General features: G+C 34.0%; 1 protein-coding gene across 14 annotated transcripts in view; it reads left to right on the top strand.

Moving 5' to 3' along the window:
• tai (basic helix-loop-helix family member taiman) overlaps positions 1-19282 on the top strand; it is a 110570-nt gene that overhangs the window by 70294 nt on the left and 20994 nt on the right. For 11 of the 14 annotated variants that reach the window (XM_081985662.1, XM_081985666.1, XM_081985657.1 and 8 more), the window contains 5 exons: positions 4928-5246; positions 5327-6042; positions 7161-7472; positions 9007-9243; positions 9292-9571. In XM_081985662.1, the coding sequence (XP_081841788.1) occupies positions 4928-5246; positions 5327-6042; positions 7161-7472; positions 9007-9243; positions 9292-9571 (1864 nt within the window). Of the gene's footprint in view, positions 1-3323; positions 3418-4927; positions 5247-5326; positions 6043-7160; positions 7473-9006; positions 9244-9291; positions 9572-19282 lie in introns of those variants that run through there. The other 3 variants (XM_081985655.1, XM_081985658.1, XM_081985665.1) reach the window with 2 other exon arrangements.

Below are 19282 nucleotides of genomic sequence, written 5' to 3'. Positions count from 1 at the left end.
TCTACAAAAAGCTGATTAAAGATGGTTGCCCTTTGTGGCTTGGGTTACAAACAACGACATCAAAGAAGGTATTTTCGCTACTTAACTTCAGGGGATCGAAAAACCAGCGAGATTCTTACTTTTTGAACGAAAACAAAGGGGATTCTTACCATCTTTAAATACAAATTTGGGAATTTGTTTCATGTTTCTATTTATGTTGATTTTAGTATTAGTTTTATTAGAATTTTCTTTGAACAGCATCATTTCATATAGACTAGTAAACTCTTGATGGGTACCAAAAGTATTTAAGGGCACCCTGCGTTAAGTTTTAATTTGACTAGGACATTTTACACAAGACCTGTCACAGTCAAATCACAACTTGCTACTGAAACAGTTTGGAAAGTTTTACAGAACTTTACGTAAAAGTTATTCGTGGAACCAATTTGAATTACGTCGGTTTTTTTGAAAAAGTGGGCAAACGTCAGACTCGACATTTTCGGCATTTGCTTACAGATTTTCTCCCTACAGAAAGCCATTTATGGAGAACACTCACAAAAGTTACACATAAAAGCATGTTTGCCTTTAAAAAATTTGTCAGTTATAAAATGTATTATGGTCATTTAAATTTCTGTTGGAATTTCTTATACAGTGTGGAACAGCCAAATGGAATAAATTCGATAACGAATAAATGAGAGCGTGTTGGGAAAAACGCTTGGACACGTCGATTTGTATTTTTAGATGCGCATTTAAAAAAAAAATAAAATTATATAGGGTGTGTCATGTGACAGTGGCCGATACCAACTTTTTTATTTTAAATACAACCCCCTGTATATTATTAGTTTTTTGGATTCTTCAGAAAATTTTAGACATAATTCATGTACAATGTCCCATACCTATCTTCAACTGTTTCGGAAATATTAAATGTTTTCAGATGTATTACAAAAATTAACATTAAAAAAAGAAAATTATTTTATTGCACAAATTCGCTACATTACACTCAATACTTATTTTCGCAAACATTTTGAACATCTCTTACATTGAAATTAATGTTTTTTTGTTTTTATTACATTATTTGTGAAATAAAATAATTTTCTATTTTTAATGTTAATTTTTGTAATACATCTGAAAACATTTAATATTTCCGAAACAGTTGAAGATAGGTATGGGACATTGTACATGAATTATGTCTAGAGTTTTCTGAAGAATCCAAAAAACTAATAATATACAGGGGGTTGTATTTAAAATAAGAAAGTTGGTATCGGCCACTGTCACATGACACACCCTATATAATTTTATTTTTTTTTTAAATGCGCATCTAAAAATACAAATCGACGTGTCCAAACGTTTTTCCCAACACGCTCTCATTTACTCGTTATCGAATTTATTTCATTTGGCTGTTCCACACTGTATATACCAAAATTCAAACAAAAATTGTAATGACGTCACTAATTCCAATCATTTGTAACACTGACACAATATTATTTGCAGGAAAATCTAATTATCTGGTTTATACAGGTGTTGAAATTTCAAAATTTGACATAATAGGAAACCAATGGTAAAAACCAATAAGATAGAGAATGATGGCGACATACTTCGTCAAGTCTGTCAGTCTTTCGAAGTAGATGTGACGTAATTAAACGTAAGTCTTTTTGATGAAGTGGTCATGTGACCAACTCTCGCATGACGTCGCCTTTATTTTGACTGACTGACTCATGTTACGAAGTGTTTTGCCATTTTTGTTTCACTCACTGAATTCTAATGGTTTTCTCTTCTTTCCACACTGGTTTTTAATGTATAAGTTTAAACACTCAAACCGTTTTTAGAGGCCTCTGGCATTTCCAATGAAACTATAGAAGAGTCGGGCTATGATAAAATTTAGCAATTTTGAATTTCAAAATGCTTATAAAAGCCTCTGTCAACTTTCAAGAAATTCTTGGCCGAATTGAGACACTTGTAAAGGCTTCTGGCAAATTTTTTAAATTGGTGTTTAGAGGTTTCTGTAATTTTCCAATTTCTGAAGGCGTTTGACAATTTTACAACATTTTTGAAAGGTTTAGGACATTTTGAGTGGTTTTTGATTAAGAATTTTATTTCAAAACATTTTTTTTTATTTTAAACTCTGACATCTTGGTGACGTCATTCTAATTTGATTTGATTCTTAATAATTTTGCTGGGTACAACTACTACTTTGGGAAAACAATAGAGATTTCCAGAATTAATCATTTTAAAGTGATTTTCTTCGGAAATGGCTGACGTTTATGCATGTGCATTTTTCTATCGTTTTTGGGCAGAAGGCCAAGACAATCAAAACTAAATATTCAATTTGATGAAGCTCAATGTCAGGTTTCTCCAACTTTGGGAGATTTATATAAATACAAGATGGTGAATGTGATACTAATTATTGGAAACTCAGCTGTTTTCAATACATTTAACCCACTGCTATAAGAAAACACTTAATTACGTTGGTTTGTGTCAATTACGATTGTCTTTAAATCACTCTGTATACTGTTAAACTACAAATTTTGAAAGGATACTTGGGAAGCTCGAGGGTCTAACTAATTTGCTCTGTGAAAGCTGTCCTGTTATACATAAAAATACACATTTTGACATCAACCTCAGGCAATTGAAAAAAAAACTAGTCAGTATTAATTAAATGCTTGTACAATTGCAGTTTGATGAGTGTGTTTTTTTAAATATTTTAGAAACTACATACAGTAACTGGTAATAACCAACTAGTTTTTAACTCAACTACTCAGTAATTAGTGAGACATACTAAGTAGATTTTCTGCTGCTATTAAATCAAACTAGTTGCAACATTTTTTTACGGTGATTCGGTTGATGTAACCACCGCCAAATCTTTATAAATGTTATTTCGAATTAAAATTAACGGTGACGTCACCTCGTTAAGGTGTGTGTGTGCCGAAAGTGAAAATATTAAAATTGGAACACAACAACGAGTGTTGTTGGTCGCCGTTCTACACAACTATAATAAATTCCCAGCACGACCGCCATTGGTTTATGAAATATTTAAATGTTGATTGCATCCAAAACGTCTTTCCTTTTTGTGCGTGTGGATGAATGAATTGTCAAGATCATTTTTGGAAAAAAAAAATGTATATGCGTCTCTGAACTTTGTTATAAGTAGGTAACGTGCAAACTGTAAAGGCAAGATATGGAGTATCCCTTTTTATGCGCGTTTTTCCCCTCCTCTTTGAATTGTTTTAAAATGTCGGCCTAGACAAAAACGCTGAGGCTGCTTTATTAGCGTGGACGTGAGCTTTTGTCATCGCTTTTGGATAAATTTTATTAAGTCGCATGCAGTCGGTGTGTTATCGTCATACTTGGCAAATCAGCGTTTCTGCTGCCCTCTTCAACTTCATCAGTGTTTCTCATGGGTGAACCGGACGACATGGCGGAAAATAGTGTGGCGTCTACAACGTGAGTTTCCTAGTGTTATTAAATTATTGTATCCTCGTTTGCCGGTAGTTTGCTAGTTCATTTTTCATCAAACTTTAACTGCGCGACCTACAAACTTTAATACAACATTTACTTGGCAAACAGAATCGTCTAATGTATTGGCTTTTCTCACAGTATTAATCTTCAACCATTGACATGAATATCAATAATTTGCATTGACTTAATTATCAGTGACGTAGTTGTGTTGTGACATCATAATGACTTTGACCAATCAAGTCGGTTTTAATTCTGCATGCATGACGAGGAAAGTCTCGGTCGTAGAATCTGAATTTTATCGTTAACTTTTTGCAATTAATTATCGCGCAATTGCTTATTAGTTGTCTAATTTATTATTAGTTTTCATGTTGCTTTCAGTAATTATCGCGTTTATTATGTTAATTGGGCACTAGGTTGACTAGGTAATTATCAAAACAGGACCGGTTTTTGACTGATACAGCAAGAATACGTCATTGTTGTCAGTAGATCAAAATACATAGCTCAAAAATTAGAAAAAAATCATGTTAAAGCCGGTTCTGTTCATCCAGTTTACCATATTTCAAGACAAGCGAAGCTTAATTAATCGAACTATAATTGAAAGTGAATGGTGTAAAAGCGCCACATTGTAACAACTTTATGGCCGTGATTTTCACAAGTTGCTTTGACGGAATGTCACTAATAGATTTCATGCTTTGCTACCTGCTGTTGCATATCACAGGGCAGTACTCATTAGGGTAATAAATTGTTAGTTTGTCACGCAATTTTTATGAAAATTGTTATTGTGGTACCACCACCACCACCAACCAAACGAAAAAACATATCGCTCATAAATTGTAACTACATTTTAATTGTTTTGTTTCGATTTATTGATTTTTTGAGGCGTAATACTAGATTTATTTGTTTTTACGCAATTTAAAATTCTAATTACCAGAGTGATATTAACATTTGTTATCGGGAGGTGGTATTGGTAAGAATGTGTTAAATGCAAGCTTTTTAAACAATTAATATGCACTTTGTTTCAAATTCAAAACTGGTTCAACATTCTTGCCAACACAATCATTTACGTTTCAGCTTGTTTATTTCATTATTATGTGGTGGATTTCTGTTATTTTAAGTTTCATTTCAAATAAGTTTAGGTTATTCTGGCTAATTTGCTGTCCAACCAGCTTGGTTAGATGCTGTTCCATATACCTATAATGTAGCCATTACATTTATTAATAAAATTACGATAAATGAGAATCTGACAATACAAATACAATTGATGAATAGTTTCAGTCTACAAAAGTTTATTCCAAACTTTGCTATTTGCTTACAAGCGGAAATCGATCCTTTAGAATGATCTTATTATTTGAAACACAAGAAAATTTGTTTGAGCACCATCCATCTGAACGTTTTCTCTAGGAAATAATTCCTATTATCTGACCCAAACAAGTCGCCTTTACTTCTTGGTTGTCTTGAATATTTATGATTTTTAAGATGTTCTCTTTTTTTGCAGAAACAAGTGCAACAATGAAAAGCGTAGACGAGAGCAGGAAAACATCTACATAGAGGAGCTGGCCGAGCTGATATCCGCTAATTTCGCGGACATGAGCTCGCTCTCCGTCAAGCCGGACAAGTGCGCCATTCTTCAGGAAACTGTTAACCAAATACGTAGGATCAAGCAGCAGGACAACAACCCGCAGTTGGCCATAGATCCGGTTCAACAGGGAGAAGTATCATCTTCAAGACCCACTATCCTCTCCAACGAGGTTTACGGACCGTTACTGTTGGAGGCGTTGGAAGGGTTTTTGTTCGTTATCGACAGCGAAGGAAAGGTGAGGCAATGGTGGTTTAAATTACCACATTTTGTAACTCTATAGCTTACTGAATTTAACGTTGATCTTTGTGAAACTAGGTAGAACATGTGACCGAAAACGTCTCCAACTACATAAGGTTCACCAAAGAAGAGATAATTGGTAAGAGCATCTACAATTTTTTGCACTTGGGGGACCACAAGAACTTTCATTCCAACCTCCTGCCGATGACCTTTGAGTGGGGGGAAAACGATCAACCTCCGCCTTCTCGATCTAAATCGATCGACGTTCGATTGCTGGTCAAACCGGAGGATTTCGATAACGAAACCGTTGAGGAAAAGAACCAACGAGTACCTTGTTACGAACTTATGCACATCTCTTCCACTCAATTGCGAGATCATCTTTCAGTGTCGGAGGAAGACGGCAGCGATAGCGGTCCGTGTGTGTTGTGCGTGGCGAGTCGGATTTCGCATCGCGAAAAAGCCACGTGTTTTTTCCAACAATTCACCACAAAGTTAGACACTTCGGGAAAAATTATCTGCGTCGACGCGTCGGGCGTGTCCGAGCCCGTGTCACAAACGTTGCGCAAAGAGTTTAAAGCGCGAGCTTTGCGCGATTTGGTGCCCGCGCAGGACCTTCCAAAACTGAGTGCTCATCTTAAAGAAGTACTCAGCACGGGCACTTCGGTGAGCCCGGTGTATCGTATACAAGTGGGACCCGACACGTTAGTGACTGTACAGACTAAATCAAAACTTTTCAAAAATTATCAAGCGCCTAGTGATAGTGACTTTATCATGGCCACACACTCGATCATTGAGTAAGTATTTTTTTTATTACCATACCTTCTGGTAATACTTCTTGTTGTGGCAGTTTAGAAGTTGACCTAATACCTACTTGGAAAAATGCTCATCACCTCAACCAGGATGGTGAATGGGTTTTCTTACTAATTTTGATGTAAAACATTGTGATGTGATATTGAACATTTTTCCTTTCCCACTCTTTAAAGTACAGTTCTTGAACACAAAATTCTAAACACTAGCTAGAAAATCTACTGTTCTGGATGACGTGACGAGCAATTTATAGAGAGCAAAGAGCCAATGTAATACTATTCAGAAATAACTTTTGTTGATTTTATTACAAAAAGTAATTGCATAGCTAAAACTAACCTATAATCTAACGTAATAGAATATTAGAAATCTATATTCAACTTCAGTCTTTAAACTAAAAAACTCTTCGAACAGTAGCTACTTTGTTTATACGCACCAGTGCGTTAAGTAAACGCGTAAGCCCCAAAGAAATATACGCGTTGTGCATACATTATACTAATTTTATTATATGACGCACTAGGGCGTGAAAACGATTACTTAAACCACTAGTGTGTGACGAATTGAAGCTAGTCTAGTTATTAGCAAACAGTTGACTTTTTGAGACAATCATTCACCAAGATGGACAACATAAATTTAATGTTTATTTGGAAATTGTTCTGTAAAATACTCTAAAACCAATAATTATTTACAAAAGAAAGACATATTGCGTAATTTAATGACTAAGAGACTAGTAGCATGTCAAATATGTGGGATCACGTTTGATGATTAATCCATGGTTTTACCTTTATAAGGATAAATTCGAATTGTGGATTTCGATTGTCTAGCAACAGCTGTAATTTAGTTAATTGACCAAATATTTTCACACTATCCATTAATTTGCTGTGTATGGTGTTATTCACATTTTAATTACGTTATATACTTACTTTTTGTACATAAAACGAGCAAATAAATTATACATTGATGACTGATGCAATATTTAACTAGTACAAAACTTGCGTGTCTTCACTACATATTTCATCTGGATAAAATATAAAGTTGGTTAATTCATTATAAGCGTTGACCGCAATGAAGCATATTTTAGTCTAATGCAGGTGGTGTATTTCTTTAGGGACAAAGAGACTTTAGATCCAGGTGGAGGTATCGGTGATCCATTAATGACGAGTATTGTTAATGGGGCTGGAACCCCATCACGCAATGGCCCTCTCGCCATCTCGGAAGCACCCCCTTCTTCATCGGCATCTACGGGTACTATGATGCAGTCGAGTTCTTCTGGTGGTCCCTTCACCCCGGAGTTTCTGGACAACGATTTTCCTTCACTCGATTTCCCTAGTACTACATGGGATTTGGAACCCGCTTGGCATGATACTGCCAGACCCAATTCTAGGCAGAGTTTGACTCCTGTTTCGACGCCCACACCCAGGTATAATTTTTTTTTACACTAAATTTGTTAAGATTAAAATCGATGGCAAAAACAACCTTCTCTGTCCCTTGAACGGTGCTGTAATTAGAAACTATTTATTTTTTACTCTTTATTAAAAATTGATGATCTCTATTCTTGGTCATGTCAATATTAACACGTTAGTAAACGACTGTAAGTGACGTGGTCTAATTGAGAAAGGACAATCAATACTGAATAATGCAGTTGTAGAAAAGTTATTAATAATTTGGTTGATTTATTATTAAAACCTTCCCTGTACAACTGTGTTTTAAGTTGACCATAACACAATTGCATCAAGTATTTAACAAATTAGGGCTATACGGTTGAGAAATCTGTTTTATTAAGAAACGTCGCTTTTTTAGCCAGAAATACAATTACGGAATATAATTTGTTATTAATTTATTACACGTTGTTGTTTCCTAAACGCGTTTACGCAAATCGGCAACGAAGTGTACCAGCATTGCCCGATGACCCAGAAACGCTGTTCTTGTTTGATAAATAAAAATGCCCGCCTGATAATGAACTGAATTTAATGGTTTCTTTGTCGCTTTTTTTGATTGTTTTTAGTTGAAGTTTCGTGTTCAACCATGGTTCGTTTGTCGATTTTATTCCCTATTAAATAATTATAAACTTTTCCGTTCAGCAATAGAACACCGCATTATTTTAATTACTGAGATGTTTTTAATTCTTAACGATAATTTAATAGTAGTGGTAACATTACAACTAATTCTTATAATGTAAAGGATATTTTCTGTACAACATCAGTTGAGCTAAAGTTATGTAGGGTCTCCATATTTCTCTACAAAATCAATTTCCATATATGCAAAATTCGCTGTATCAACTCGTTTCATATGTAAAAAATTTAATTATTGCCTGTACTCTCTGTAAAGGAGGTGTTTTAATTTAATTGAATAAATACAAACTTGTGAATAGGTATTACGCGTTTACTCAAGAAAAAAATGCACATTACAATACAAAGTTGCCAGTAAAACGAATGATTCATGTTAGTGGTGCTGTTGATTGTAACAAACTAGAAATACAAGTTAAACCAGAAATGTCTGAATGATTTGATATATTGGTAAAAATAAAAAGTGTTTTATGCTTTGGAGGATAATTTAATGCTACAAAAAAACCGCGATAGCACAAGGGTGTACTTATTACATAAACAAAGCAACAAGGAATGTAACTTTAGCTTCAACGACTACACCTTTCGATTTTATTTAGTTAATTAACGTTTTAATGAAAGTAAATGGAATGATTGGTACTTTATCGACTAAGATGCCGCAGCAAGCATAACAGTAGACTTGAAAACGTTACATAACATTGCTCTCAACATGTTTTACTATAATTAAGTAGCAATGCAAGAACTGTCTCTAGAAAACCGAGTGTATTATCTTAATAGCAGTTATATAAAATGCATTGCTCAAACAAGTGTTTAATAAATTACTCATCACTCTTAATCATCTTTGTCAAATTATTTCAAAACATTTTTTGTAATAAAAATTTTATTTTGTAGGCCTCCAAGCAATCCTTCATACAGTAATGCCCCAACAGTAGTGCAAAGTCCCATGGCTCATTACTCGACTCAACCAAGTCCAGCAACAAGTCAAGGGCAACAGCAAAACCAACCCAGTACCCCTTACATGTCTTATGGTATCATGGACGATTTCCAAGAACAGTCCGTTTACTCGGTTGATGACCAGAAAGATAACAAGCCTATGGAGGAAATGCCCTCGCATCCAGAGCCTCAACGGTAAGGATTTCAAGTTCAATTTAAGTAAATATGCATGGTTCAATCTAGTAAATTTAGGTTGGAACGATTGAGGTCGCTGTTGACTAATCCACCGACATCTACCGCTAGCGGAAGTAGTGGGTCCAGTAGCGGAAGTAGCACGTCCGCACAAAAACCGCAAGACGATACCCGAGATAGGATCTTAAAGGAGCTGCTGAACCAGCAGGATGACGATCAGGGTGGACGTTTGGAGAGTAGAAACTCCAGAATTTTGATTAATCGGGTTTCATTGACTGAACCACCGAAAACCACTGCTTCTTCGTCGACAGGGAACGATATGCTCAGAATGGTGAGTGTTTGTTTGTTTTTTTCAAAGTTTTGTTTCAAAAGTGGCTTAATACTTGTAACATCTTCTGTAAAAGATGTACCAAATTATTGCTTCACAAACGCCATCACTAAGTAAGAAAATATTTTCAAAGTAACATCTGGAAACTCAAACACCCATAACCTTTTACTGCCTGCTAGTATGTCGTTCTGGGCATATAAACTAAATCAATCAATGAAATTCCATGGATAAGAATTAGTAAACGTTTATTATTTAGGTCGGTGATTAATTTAGCCAGTTTTAAAAACACAGGAGCTTATTTGATTGGATAAAATCCGGAAAATGTTGTTGATTAACAAATCAATTCGGTGCTAAAGTGATTTTTTTAACACAAACAAACGCCAATTTCGCTCATCGTGAATGTTGTCTTAACGGTACCGGTTTTGCACTTTTGATTGTTTGCGCAAACAGAGTTTTGAACGGATCTGGGTTAGCGAAATGACGGTGGCTGCATACTTTTGCGAAAAGTGTTGTGGGTTTTTTCCCCTGGCCGAACCAACTTTCTTTCGGTGAGCTGTTATTTGTTTGACACATAATATGAGTAAACTTAAGTTGACGTGTCAGATTGCAATTTTTACAAATCGACTTATCTTACTAACTTATGCAATTATGGAATGACACGACAGATACTCGAAACTAAAAGTCATGTTCAATGTTATTAATTTCAGCCATACTCAAGTCAGGCAATTTTTGTGGTACTCGACTCTCCTAATTATTTCGGTATTCCAGTTAAAGTTAAAAAAGTACCTGTCATGAGTCTGATGTGCACATTTAGAGCATTTGAGTAAATCATAGCACTATTATAGTTGTGATTGGTCAAGAAAAAGCAGCAAGCTGAAAACTGCTTTTTTTAACCAATCACAAACATGAAACATGCACAAGTGACACTATTCTATCCATGAAATTTTGACGTTTTGCCCTCTCTGTTATTGACAATGATCTTGTCTTTGAAGTTGTCTACCAATTTCTAACCCCACTCCCCGAATAGCAATTTAAATTAAACTTTAGAAAAGTACTTGGAGAACGTTTTCTATCAAATTGTTGTAAACTTGTTCCTAAGTTTTAATGAAACAACCACATTCATTCAACGTGTTTTTCTTGCAAAACTATCAAAGTAAAGTTTGTAAAAGCGTCTGTTTAATAACTAATCCAGTTCAATTAACAAATCAGTATCAAAAGTAGTCACTCCAGGTCCTCCATCTCAGCACTCCATGTCCTGCTGCACCCAAGCCATGTTGCCCTGCACGGTCACACCTCCACAGTGACAAAGGGAAAGTCACCCCCATTTTAATCTGTTAAATGTTGAACTTGTGAGTGTCCACCGCGGTTTTTTGTTGTGTGACGTCCCTTTCGTGTCCATTTGGTCTCCTTCAGATAGACATGCAGTTTTTACATCATTCAACTTCGGGTTTTGATTAAGTTTTTTCCCCCTTAAAGAATAAAAACCGAGCTAGTAACTTCACTTTTTGACATCAACACTGGGTTTTGATTAAGTTTTTTTCCCCTTCGAGAATAAAAAACGGAGCAACCTGTCACCTCTGTACCAGAACTGGGTTTTTGATCAAGGTTTTTTCCCCCGTGCAGAATAAAAAACCACCTTGGTACATTTGGGTTCAGCTGTCCCCCCTTTTAGAATGACAGTCAGCAGACTAGTGATCTAGTTAAGCCTCTGAAGATGGGTGTCTGAATACACCCGAAACATGTTAGGCAATTAAAAAGTTAACTTTTTAATTTGTTTCACTTTTTTTACCTTTTAATAAATATTTGTGGAGATCGACTCTGAGTTTTGATTTCACTTAAAATCAGTATCAGTATCATATTTCAGCATTTTAGTTCGAATAGTGCTTTTTTAGATATTTGTTTTGGCATCACCGTACCATAAATTTAATAGAAACAATAAAAACTGCCTTCAAATGAAAGATAAAATTGTAGGTAATTTGGAAAATGTTGTTAAATGGGTAATATATCTGGGTTATATGCATACTTTTTTCCTTCTTTTTGAATTTTACCTGCATATTGTATCAGTCATAATGAAATATGAATGAATAAGTGACAATAACTGGCACTTCCTAACGGCTATTGATACAAGGCATTGCTAACATAATAACACTTGACAAGTCTTAAATATTGATTCACCAAGACTTAATTCACCAAAAGTCATAGTTTTTGTCACATTTCTTCAAACATGCTGTTTAAACTAAGTAAACTTTTCTAGTCTATTTCAATTCCCTACTTCTTTGTCATAGAGGTACTGCTCTGTGGTAAGCAAATTCTTTTACTCTGTGAATTCATTTATTCTGATTTAAAAATTCCCAGTTAATCAGTGATTTCGATGAAATTTGAGAAACACACGGACTGTCGCGGTTGTAAATTTAAATTTAGCTTGTACAAAGATTGAATTCCAAAAGAGCCGATATTCATGTGTGTAAAGTCGCGCAATCGTGAGTCAGTTGGTCGGTGTTCCAGCTAAACTGGTTTTTTTTTTGCAACAACAACCCAAGTCGTGTTAGGTGCTAATTTGTCACTGTCACATTATTTTTTACTATCTAGGCCGTCCGAATATTACAGTTATTTGCATACACACATACGCACGCCTCTAACATAAAGGTGGACCAAACGAGAATTTTCGAACGTTAGCTGCGTGGGTCTAACGGCTAAAATGTAACATTACAATCATTTCTTTTGAATATTATTGGTTCCCTAGCTCTACCATTGGTTTTCGTTCACGGTCCGATATTTTACATAGAAACAAGCGCCAGCAAATTCGATAAAAATAATAATGGTAAAGTAGCCTTCAAGTTCAATCGCCGGTTTTTCTGATTTGTTTCACTTTTTTATCGGTCGTTCGACCAAGAAGCGTCATGCTTTAACGGGCTGTTACGAAATCACTTTGGGAACGGATTTATTGTCAATATCAGTTTGACGAGCGGTTTAGACAGTTTTTTTTGGGGAGTATCCAGTTTTACTTTTAGGTTTCTATTCAAACTCGTGTACGAAAAAACATGATTGATACATTGACTTAAACACCGCTAAATAATTAGTGCCAAACAGATAAAACATTCAAAAACACTGTTTTGTAGGTTATTTAAATCTCAAGCAATCTGCATGTTTTACTTTACTCTTATGTTGTAAATATTGCTCAACACTACGAACCACGTAAACAGGTCATCGTCTTTCAACCAAAAATGTTTGTTAGCATACCAGGAAAATGTTTTTCTTAACCAGAAGTCGAAAATAATGTAAAATTCTTTAATAGTGAATAAAATTTTCTCGTCCGCTTCATTTAATCACATTACGACAACACTGTTTGGCTAGCTTCCGATTATGTGGGACAAGTTTTGTTTTGTTCCAATCTTATTTAAATTATATTCTCGATAGATCTGTTTATTGTGTCAAGAATTATTTTATGCCGCAGCAGTTTGGAATTTTAATGTCCTATTATCCAGTTTTACAGAGGTCACTTTGGTGTTTTTAAGATGTTTTGTTCATACCTTTTTAGTGCTACGATTTACTACGTATAAATGATCAAAAGTTGTTACTTTTTATGAAAAAAGTCTTTATTTTCGCCGGTAAAAACTACTTTCAATGATTATTTCCTTCCTATCAATTTTGACCAATCGCTATCAAGAATTAGAATAACAAATGTAAATTTTAAGTGGAAAAATCACTTGACAACTGTCAACTTAGCTGTCAGCAGTTTTTCCCAGAAAAAAAATCGAAAAAATTTCACACTCCTCACAGCAACATAAAGAATAGTGTTACCCTTTCTAGCTTGAAAGTTATTGTTCTTATTGTTTTAATTAAAATAAAATGTTTATTTAACTCAGGAAATAATCTTACCAAATATCCCTCGTGCATCTAATTTTTCCTGTGGAAAAATTGGAATACTCGTTTCTAAGTAGTTAAAAATTTTTAGATCCTCGTCTTCGACTCGGATGATTTTTAAAACCACTCTCGCTTATGCTATTTGATAAAACAAATTACTTAGAAACTCGTTTTTCCGAATTTTTCCGGAAAAATTAAATGCACTAGGGATATTACCCCCGAAAATATGACAAGTATATTTAATTTTTTATCCTTCATTATCGATTTTGTGTCTTCTCTTTTACTTATCCAATCGGAACATTTTTTTCCTTCTTCAAATTGAAACGATATTTTTCTAGAATGTTTTTCAGTTGGTTATAAAAATACCAGTCACAACACCTAATTTTAAGCTAAATTTGAATTGATACAAGTATTTTAAATACTTTAAATCGCAAGTAAATTTGGAGTGTTTTTATTATAATACTTTTCTTAGATAACTCAATAATAGCCGCAGATAAGGTATAAGTGTGATGACAGAATTAGAAAAAAATATTAATAGTTGTCGTTAATTGAAAATGTCATTTTGCAAACGTCAATCATCTACCTTGAAAAGAGTTGAATATAGATATGGTGAAAGACTGAAATTTAGGCAAAAATTTTATAGAGAAGATTAGGTACTGCATTTTGCAGACTATCCCAACTCATGTATAATCAATATTTAACAGAAAACCAGTTTTTTTAGTTTTAACGTTGGAAATACCATTTATCGGTAAAGACCAAAGGATATACAACATTGCTAACGCAGACAGTCGGCTTAAACAGCAGACAAAACAATTTTTAAACAACAAACATAATAATAACAGAATCAGCATTCGTTTTTCTGTATAAAGTTGCTTAAACTCGTTTTAATATTGTGTATGGCACTTTCCCGTTTAATTTTCGTCAAAACTTCGCTTAAAACGTTGTGCTACAATTGTACGCCATTATTACGTCTGGGGAGATTAAAAGTTGTGAGTTGAAGTCAAGCAAAGCACTCCAAAACAATTCGCGTGCCAAATCCCATTTAAATTACGACGTTCAATAAAATGCTTCACTGCAAGTTAGTGGTTGTGTACTGTTTTCCTTTAAGTTCCACTACATTTATGACATTTCAGATAACTGAAATTTTGCGTGTAAAACTTATATTATAATAATCCTTTTCTGTAACTAAGCACCAGCGAATCTGAGCTAGCAAATATAGTGTTGTAAGTCTGGGCAAAACACTTGAAAAATATTCCATTTCACTTCAATCCCGTGACAATCTTCAAACTTATCTTATCAATTTTTACATCTGCTTTGAAAAATGTTTGTGTAAGCCTTAGCGACAGCGTATCAGTTCGAGATGCCGGCATATATTGCAGATTTCCTTTTGAAAATCAATAATTTACGTGCCTGAAATTATGTAGAGTTGCTAAATCAAAAACTTCCAAGATAGAACGGCGAGAATCTTGTTGGGTATGGTAAATTGCAAAGCAACGTTCAATCTTCCCATCGTAGAGAGATGACTCTGCAACATTCAGCGTCTTGTAGCCTCCAGGCGGTTACATAACTAACAAATTTCTTTTTTGTATTGTGCTTATAATAAGTGTAATCTCCAAATAGCGACCGAGGTACTAGCTAGAAGGAACACCTGTTTCTTTTTGTTTATTTTTTTCTTTACAACTAGCCTGTTGTTCCTGTGGACCACCTGTCTTTTATCGCTTTAACAAATTGCTTTTCAGCGGTTCATTTTCTAAATAACGTAGGCCAATAAAGGTGTATTAAAATGCAGCATCAAATCGCGCAAATGTAGAAACGCACCGTCTAGACGAGAGCTAAAAGGTCACCGTAATTGAATGAATCTCACCTAAAATGTGTCGAGGAAATAAACCGTGTATGAAGCTATAATATTTGATTTTAACCTTTAAAAGCTACTAGGTCCAATCAATATTTATAGGAATTAGGGATAGTTTTACTTGAAGTAAACGTTCCAAAAAAACTCATTGTCCTGAAAGCAATTCAATTACTTTACCAGAAAATCCTTGTGTCCAAACAATGATGATGAAAAATTGAAAATTTCCAGTAAGTATAAACTTAAGAAAAGATATAGCAAATGAGATGCTTCAGGGTTCCGCAGAATACAGTTTAAGAAATAAGAAAACATTAATTGAAGTTTAGACTGTGAATGTTTGATGGCATGCACTACAAATAAAATCACAGTCTAAACTTAAACCTTCAAAATCCAGGTTGTTTTCTATATTTGTTTATTTCCTAAAGTGTGTGCTACGGAACCTCATAAAGCAACTTATATTCCCTATTTCCTCCTAACTTTAATACTTAATATACTCCCTAAAAATTTTCGATTTTTGGTCGCCATTTTTTCGAAAACGATGCACACTACATGTGTCATTCATTCATTTAACAAATTTTTCGTATAATCATTAGGACTATCTAAAAATTCAATAATATATAGGATGTTCCTGTTTGGTCTGTCACGGTTTTAAGAGATACTCTGTAGCTACCCAAATTACTGACCTTATCACCACTGTTGTTTCTGGGTAAATCTCGTTTGCTCACTGGTTTGTTTCAAGCTAATTTCGATCTTACTGACATAATTTTAAAATCAATTAATCGAATTAGGTTCGGTTGTATAGGTCAATGTTGAAACTCCATTTTGAATTGAGCTTTGATATAGCTCTAAGAGTTAACTAGGAGTTTGACTGTGTAAATATTGACACATTATACACAATTGAGCCACAGTTTGAGTTTTAACTACAAGTTAGAGTTTGACTGTGTAATTGACCCTTAAAGAGTTAGGAAGTTAGTTAAGTTGTACTGTTTGTTACAATAGAGAATAATTTCATTAAGAGTTTTGCTTCAAAATAAATTGGTCCTTACTGATAATTTTTATATCAGTTTTGAGGTGAACATTCATAACTTGAATATAATTTAAGGTTAATAAAACTCAGTTTAGTATCACAATGGTAAAGCTCATTCATTTACTGGTTTGTTTCAGGCAAATTTCACTTTTAGACCTAAAAACATATCAATTTAATATTTAATTCACAAATTAGGAACAGTGGTATAAGGCAATAACTTGTAGATGCCGTCCATTGTACCTTCAAAAGACACTTCTTTTATGTTAACACGTGTTTTGATTTATGACATCATCAGACCTAAAGTTAAAAATAGCAAAAAACCCTATTTACACAAGAACAGTCTTACATTGAATTCAATAACGTTCAATTTAGCTTTTTATTATTGTTTGTTACAATGGTAAATCATTTTAAGACAATGATATGTTTCAAGGTAAATTCGACCTTATTACTATCATTTTTCTAATATTCTGTACATTCCCTTGGATTACGAATTCTGGCTTATTTTGTTCTGCAAAACCCAACTTTTCGTTATTGCAAATAGTTTTGTCTGTCACTTTATATACCAAATTTGATCTAAACGGTTTAGAATATCACTGGCAAATGAAATTTTTAAACCCAGTGACATTATCTCTGTTTCATTTTGGCGTGACTATTTTGCATTTTTATCCTTTGTTTAATTATTCTAGCCACCTTGCACTTTTGGTTTCAATAGCAAATCGCGCTTCGCAACAACAACCGCCCGTTTGATTCCCGCTAATTGTTACGCTTATTGCTGAACAAAACAATTAAGCGGATCGATTTGAACAATTGTTTCAAGTGAGGCCGTTTTGGTCACGGTACCGTGATTTTCTAGACAAAAATTCGCTTTTCTTTCGGCTCCTCTAGCAAAATCCTTTTACACATTTCGACCAGACCGTTGTATAATATGGTTTGTTGTTAACTTGGTCTTAAAATTATTTGCATACATTTTAATGCCGTCAAGGTGAGGCCGATGACTGCCTGGTTCATGGTGTTTAGGTGACGAGTGTTCGATTTCAGGAAACTCTACTCTGCTGCAGGAAAAACGCGACGTGCACTTTTTAGATTCTCAGTTGTCTGCACGTTTTATTTGGCCTTGATTCAGAATAAAAATAAATAATACAAATTTGGCAAGTAAAGCTTAACATTAATTTGATGCTGATTTTATATTGCAATTTTATGAGCCTGTACTTGTAATTCTTGTTTTATGGAAAGTAATCAAATCGGTTGAAAGGAAGACAAACCTGTAAATAAGAGTTTAAATAGGAGCCAAAAATGGTAAATTTAGGGAATTGTATTTTTTTTGAATAGAACACTCTGAATTAGTGTATTCTTCTGTCAATATTCTTTAACTGCCTTCACCATACTTTTGCATGGTTTGGCGCTATATTCGTTTTTCTCAATTAACATTTTGTTAATTAAATTGACAATGTTGCCTTTTATTTCAATACTAAAAAAGGGTCCATATTAAAAATGTAACGAGAAATTCAATTACCTAAAAATATTCAAGGTGGTGGTATAACAATATGGGACTTAGTATTATTGAAATCTCAAATCTGTATGTTTACTTCCATTGAATGAACGACTTGTGAAATGTAAGTTCTCGATGCTGTGGTGAAGTCAACTTGTTTAGTTATACAGAGTTTCTTCTCAGAAAATTTGAAAGGGTAATTTCACATGACAAATTAATTGGTGATAGGTTCGAGACAGAAGGAATCTTCAATTGTTCTTCATTCTTTCCATCATTGATGATCTCAAACTATCATCTGTGTAATCTTGGCTTCTGTTGTTTACATCCATCTGACTTCTCAAAATGTGCCTTTTCCAAAGTAGTTCAACTACTACTAATCTCCACCTCCAAGTGGATAATTCTTCATTAGTCCAACTTCACTTAAAATTGCCAATTTTTTTTATGCTTTTTATACAAATGTAATCATTAATTATGTGCATTGTGATAATTATTATGCACTATGACTAATGCTAACGTATTGAAGAATGACTGGCAGTATAATTGAATTTACTGCAATCGTGTTTGAATATGTGATTAATTCATGCAACAAGCAAACACGCAAAAACAGTGTAGTTAAGAGCTAATATTTGGAATTTAGACGCTTTCAGAATCTTGATTTAGATTAACATTTCACTTAAATTTCTTAATATTTTTCTTGTCAGTTTAGAATAAAATTCTGTCTAGATTTGACAACAGAAGATGTGACTGGAAAAATGTTAATTCTGAAAATTAAATAAGACATCCAACAAAACAAAATTTTATTTCCTTCTTTACAGAGTTACTACATAAGATAACTGACAAAGTGTTTTTTTTTTTCTCAATGTAATCAATAGGTCAATAGACAGACTGCGTTATTATATACTTTACTATCAACATCGATAAAAATTGTTATCAGAAATTCGCGAGTGACGGCGTTAGTGCAATGACACTGTAGGTCAAATATGAAATGATATATACCTTGAATATTTGCAGTTTTATTAAAACTTTTATTTGCTTGAGGAATGTATAATTTAATTTACAAGTCTTTTATATGGTTTTATTTTACTTGATCAAAACACAGTAAATAGAATCTGTTGTGGGCCTATTTTATTAAATTAATTACTAACAATCTCTCAGTATGACGTAGCTGTGATTGGTCAAGAAAAAGCATCAAGCTGGAAGCTGCTTTTTTGACCAATCACGTACACCCTTGAGGCTGCACATGTGGGCTTTCGAAACTTTTTGTGTGTTTGTAGTGTTTATCTCATTTTAACTGAGATTCTGACAAGCACTGACGGCTTATGTTATCGCAGTTTAAAAATCATTTAAAAAAAATTAATACTTTGACCAAAATACCTCTTAGACAGTTCCAGAAATATTTGACAGGGTCGGTACCGCAGTAAATATTCTGGATATCCGTCAAAGTCGCGTATTCTAGAATGCCCTATTTCTGTACTGGTTAATTAG

This window comes from Ips typographus, linkage group LG8 (genome assembly GCF_016097725.1).
Source record: "Ips typographus isolate SLU linkage group LG8, UJ_Ityp_2.0, whole genome shotgun sequence".
Lineage (NCBI taxonomy): Eukaryota > Metazoa > Arthropoda > Insecta > Coleoptera > Curculionidae > Ips > Ips typographus.
This window is presented reverse-complemented; position numbering and strand designations above follow the sequence as displayed.